Below are 4571 nucleotides of genomic sequence, written 5' to 3' on the forward strand. Positions count from 1 at the left end.
AAAGAGAAAGGCAATGAGAAAAACACATTAGCATTAATAACTGCAAGCAAAATTAGTTAGCAAGCAGTCTCCAGACAAATGGGATAGCCAACCCAATGACAATCACCTGGAACCCCTGGCAGCACAGCAGAGCCAGCCCTGAGGAATAAGGTCCACAGCTTTTTCTTAACCATGCCACTCAGTGAAGGCAAGCAATTAGGATGAAAACATTTGGAAAAGGATTAATAATAGACCTTGCAGACAAAAGTAAAGTGTATAACAGCCTTGTCCTACCAGAGCAGCTGTCATAGCCGGGAGAAACTGAACATCCTTAAGACAAAATCTTTGCTGGTAAAAGTAGGTTACAGCAACCACACAGAGGGACATGGACTGTAAGGCTCAGTGACAAGGCCAAGGGAACTGCATTCAGGCCTCCTGCACACTGCTTTGGCCACATCTGCAACTGGAGTCTCTGAAATGGTAAACTGCAAAGGTACAGAGAAAATCAAAGATGACCCTCACTGAACAGGCTGCTCCAATGCCCCTGTATTTTATATTCTGTGATTCTCTACCCTTCACTCATCAAGGGTGCATCCAAATGGCATGGCTAAAAAAAAAAAAAAAAAGTAAATATTAAACCTCCCCAATCTTTCCCCTACAGTGCTTCCTTGTTTTGTTCCATTTTTGGTAAAGAAACATGTAAATAGCAACACCAAAAACCTAAATTAGAAGACTTTATTTTCTCCAAATAAAATTAATTTTCTTTTTTTAAAAAAAAAAGTCTTTTAACATTTGCAGACAAAATGAAAAAAATGCAACAACCATGTAAATCAACATCTTTTCTTCTACTTTAAAAAAATATGCATCCTTTAAACCAAAAGCTCACATGGATTAGTTACAACAAAAAAACTTTATGGCTGTACAACCCTGAGGGTTCCCACGTGTGCAAACATGAACACACTCGTGTGTACAGGAAAGGCAGCACCCAACTGGTGAACTGTTTGTTCAGGTGGTTATGCCTCAAAGCCTTTGATTTAAGGATTTTTAGCAAGGAAAGGCTACCAAATCCCATCAACTGCATGTTATACGAGCCTTTCCTGGCTGGTGGAAAAGTTTCCTGCATTTGAATGTCTCCTAAAGGTTCTGCTTGTTATAAGCCTAAGTGTCCACAGCCACTGGCTAATTCTTTTAGCAAATTTCATTCTTAAGACTTGAGCTCAGCTTTGGACCCATAAGGAGTCACAGGAGAGGGCTTGATGGCAATCCAAATTACTGCCTGAAGAGTAAGCAATGAACAGCCAGAGGCTGAGCGCTTCTCTGGCATAAACAGCTCCATTTGATCCTTCTGTCAAGTGACTGAAGTGCACAAAGAACTGGAACTGAGGATATCAGCATGGCATTCACAGAGCAGTTGCAAGAATGAGATGGAGAAACCATTATCAGACTTTGGAAAGGCAATTTTAATCTCAGTCCTCACTCACTGAAGTGCTAAAAAAGAGGCTGACACTCAAAGGCTACAAGATGAAGCTCAGAGGCTCTTGTTTAAAAATGAGAAATGGAGACAAGTACCCAATTCATACCACCCAAAATGGTAAGCCAAGTTACATGGAATTTCTCCAATTCACCATTAAGAATTAACCCAATTGTAAATTCAAAAGATGTCAAAAGAGTTTTTAAGGATTATAACACGAGGCTCTGAGGCTTCAGCTCACTGGCCAGCCCTTCCTTCCACTAAATCAAGAACTCTGTGTTACTCTGTACCCTAAAGCCACCAGCTCAGTGGCCAGAAATCAAGGTCTGGTTTTCTTTCCTCCTACTTTCTACATGGACAATAAAGTGCAAGTGGGACTGATAGTTCAGAACATCCTCCCAGCATTCCCAATGTCACACCAAGGTTTTACAGTAACATTACCTTCACATTAACAATGTTTTTAACACTTTCTGCCTGCGAAACAAGGTCTAGCAGCAGCAACTGGCCCAGTTCTAGAATTATTTCAAAGTGAAATGTTGCTAGTCATTTGCTGCTGCTTAGCTTGCACAATCAGGTGGAGTTGTCTCTTTGCAATGGCTGTGTTTAAATCCCACAGGAACTCTAACAGCTTGCCCTGGAGGAGAACCTCCATAGGCACAAACTGCAGAACCTGCTGGGGAGAGTTTGTGTCCAGTAAAGAGCTCATCAGTGTATTGAGATGCTGCAGATACTGGACAACTGGAGTCGGGAGGCCTCGGTAACCAACACACAGCAAAGCAGTGCTGGTCCTTAGAGGCTCACAGGAGGTTGGACAAGTGAATGTGAGGCCTCTGAAGCAGCAGTGGAGTATAAAGACCAGGCCAGCTGTGAATCGTGTCAGACAAGAGAGAAGAGGCAAAATCAGTGCATCTCCCGTTGTAAGTTGGGTCAATGAATGCAAAATACACTCCAAAAGCTGCTGCTGGTACTTTGGTTCTCCATCATAAAGCAGAGAAAAGCTGAAAGTCAGCAGTGTGGCTGAGTCCATGGGCTTTATTTCCATGCTGGGTTGGCTTTCTGTATCACAGAGGGAGGGAAAGCCCACCACAAGGCACTTGAACTGGTCACTACAACTTTCATTTAGGACTTCCTGATGACACCTGGAAAGACTGGACACTTTTGCCAGTATCAGTTCCCCAGGAAGAACTTCACAAGACTGACAAGGCTGCAGCACTGGTCTCCTTTTCAGCCTTCCCATGTCCAACTCCTTCATAGCTTCATTAAGATTTTCCAAGACCTGACCATCACAAAAGGGAGAACATTTTACCACTGGTAGTCTTTTTCCTTCCAAAATGTACCATGAGCTCCATTCGAGGTCAGAAGTTGATCCTTCCAGAACACATATGTTCCCAGCATTATTTAAACTATGTTCTTCAGCCCAATGATTAAAATAGCCCTTTGCCACTTTATCATTCCATGTCATGGTTTCCATCATCTTCCGTTCATTGTATGTACTAAAATATTTGTTTCTTTGCCCAAACCATTTTGCATTCATGCTGCAACCAGCCTGAGATTTCTTGACAAGCCAGTTATTCCTGGCAATGCGTTTCATGTGAAATCTTTGCATGAAGATCTCTACTGCACAGTCTCTTAACTTGTTCAGTTTCAGCTGCTCTGCTTCTTCCATGTGCTCAAAGAGACGGATGTTCTCAGAGATAGTCTCTACCTGGCACTTGTGGAAGAACATGCAACACTCTTCATGTATTTTAAGGAATGATTCTGGCAGTGTATGCTGGGGGAAAAGGGCTTTGTTGACCATTTCTGTTCCAAAGTTCTGCGTCATCTTAGGAAGCAACAGATGAAGGTTTTCTCTGCCCATATAACGAAGACAAACCACATAGGCCTCTGAGTTTCCAGCTTTGCTAGTGGCTGGCTTAAAGACATGGACCTCCTCAAATGAACAGTTTAGAAGAAAGAGCAGGTTGATAGAACAGTGTTCAAACAGCGTGAACATCTTCAAAACAAAGGATCCTCCAGTGCCCAGGATCATTAAAGCAGTGACTGTTTCACAGTAATGAAGGGGTGAGACCAAAGTTTCCTGCTCACCTGGATTTCCCTGGCAGTCAAAGCTGCCATCAGCAGTTACCAAGTGAACTGTGCTCATACTGCTCACAAAGTTCTGAAGTTCTGTTAGATGCCTTAATGTCATCACATCACCGGTGTTATCTGGGCCAAAGTACCACCAAGGCAATGTATTTGCTATCAGACGGTCATCCATGATCATCATAAGGGTATCATTGGCTTCATGATATGGGTTTAGAGTATTAGCTACCCAATTCCAGTCACAAGGGATGTGGTGGGACTTCAAGTAGTGATTGAGACTGGCTATAAAAGCTCCAGGTGCTTCACAGAGGTGGACAGAATTCAGTTCTCCATCCTGAAGAGCATCTTCTGGGAGAAGAGGAAAACTGCACAGGATCTCATGAAACTTGCACCACGCCTGGGTACACAGCTCAGCATTCACAGATTTCTTCACATGAGAAATTATTTTCCCTGCTTTGTTGGTAAATGAGGTGTGCTGATGCCAGTCCACCAGGTTCTTATCACTCAGTCGGTTCTTCACTTCATTCATGGAGTCTTTCAGAGACAGAAGTGAGTGAAATTCCTTGTGATCGCATGTAAAAGCATCGCTGGGATCAGGCAGTTGCCATTCATTATTCACTGGCTTAGTATAAGTAAACTTCTTGGCAAAGAGCTTCTCAATTTCAGAAAGAATTTCAGGACTGAACTTTTCAAGATTTGTCTTCTGCTCAACATAAGGATGCTTACATTTATCCATTCTTGAATGGATTCACAACCTGGACAAGCAGGGGAGAAGAAATAATGTCACTCCAACAATACAGATATAGAAATAGGCAAAGCTTTTTTTAAAAAAAAATAAAACTCTCTCCTGCTTAACATCTGTATTCCAGAGCAGGAGAGAAATGCATCAATGAGAAAAATAAATGGGGGCTATTCTGAATAAGGCCATTTGGAAATCAGGAGGTTCACCAGTTCTTGTTATTTACACAGCAAGTGAAGAAGAGTTGGCTGCAGCTTTGGCCCTTCACACTCTGAACATTCTGCTCACTGTATAGGTCTA

The 4571-nt window shown here is 42.4% G+C and overlaps 1 protein-coding gene across 1 annotated transcript; it reads right to left on the minus strand.

Annotated features, from left to right (window-relative positions):
• Positions 1-1973: 1973 nt before the first annotated feature.
• Positions 1974-4268, minus strand: CMTR2 (cap methyltransferase 2). Its single transcript, XM_009080522.1, has one exon. The coding sequence runs from the start codon at positions 4266-4268 to the stop codon at positions 1974-1976; it is 2295 nt and encodes a 764-aa protein (XP_009078770.1).
• Between the last annotated feature and the right edge of the window lie 303 nt (positions 4269-4571).

This window comes from Acanthisitta chloris, unplaced genomic scaffold (assembly GCF_000695815.1).
Source record: "Acanthisitta chloris isolate BGI_N310 unplaced genomic scaffold, ASM69581v1 scaffold268, whole genome shotgun sequence".
NCBI classification, from domain to species: Eukaryota; Metazoa; Chordata; class Aves; order Passeriformes; family Acanthisittidae; genus Acanthisitta; species Acanthisitta chloris.